General features: G+C 66.2%; 1 protein-coding gene across 1 annotated transcript; it reads left to right on the forward strand.

Moving 5' to 3' along the window:
- Window positions 1-2: 2 nt before the first annotated feature.
- POU3F1 (POU class 3 homeobox 1) lies at window positions 3-482 on the forward strand (the record flags this gene model as incomplete). Its single annotated transcript, XM_009642103.2, has 1 exon — window positions 3-482. A coding segment is annotated over one exon (480 nt), but the record flags the coding sequence as incomplete, so codon positions are not given.
- Between the last annotated feature and the right edge of the window lie 6 nt (window positions 483-488).

A 488-nucleotide genomic window follows, 5' to 3' on the forward strand; every position in this document is an offset into this window, starting at 1 on the left:
GGGCCTTCACCCGGGCCGACGTGGGCTTGGCCCTGGGGACCCTCTACGGCAACGTCTTCTCGCAGACCACCATCTGCCGGTTCGAGGCGCTGCAGCTGAGCTTCAAGAACATGTGCAAGCTGAAGCCGCTGCTCAACAAGTGGCTGGAGGAGACGGACTCCAGCACGGGCAGCCCCACCAACCTGGACAAGATCGCGGCGCAGGGGAGGAAGAGGAAGAAGCGGACCTCCATCGAGGTGAGTGTCAAGGGCGTGCTGGAAACGCACTTTCTCAAGTGTCCCAAGCCGGCCGCCCAGGAGATCTCCTCGCTGGCAGACAGCCTGCAGCTGGAGAAGGAGGTGGTGCGGGTCTGGTTCTGCAACCGGCGGCAGAAGGAGAAGCGCATGACGCCGGCCGGGGTCCCGCACCCCCCCATGGAGGACGTTTACGCACAGGCGGACACCTCGCCGCTGCACCACGCGCTGCCCGGCGCCGTGCAGTGACTGCCC

Source organism: Egretta garzetta, unplaced genomic scaffold (genome assembly GCF_000687185.1).
Source record: "Egretta garzetta isolate BGI_Z169 unplaced genomic scaffold, ASM68718v1 scaffold347, whole genome shotgun sequence".
NCBI lineage: Eukaryota > Metazoa > Chordata > Aves > Pelecaniformes > Ardeidae > Egretta > Egretta garzetta.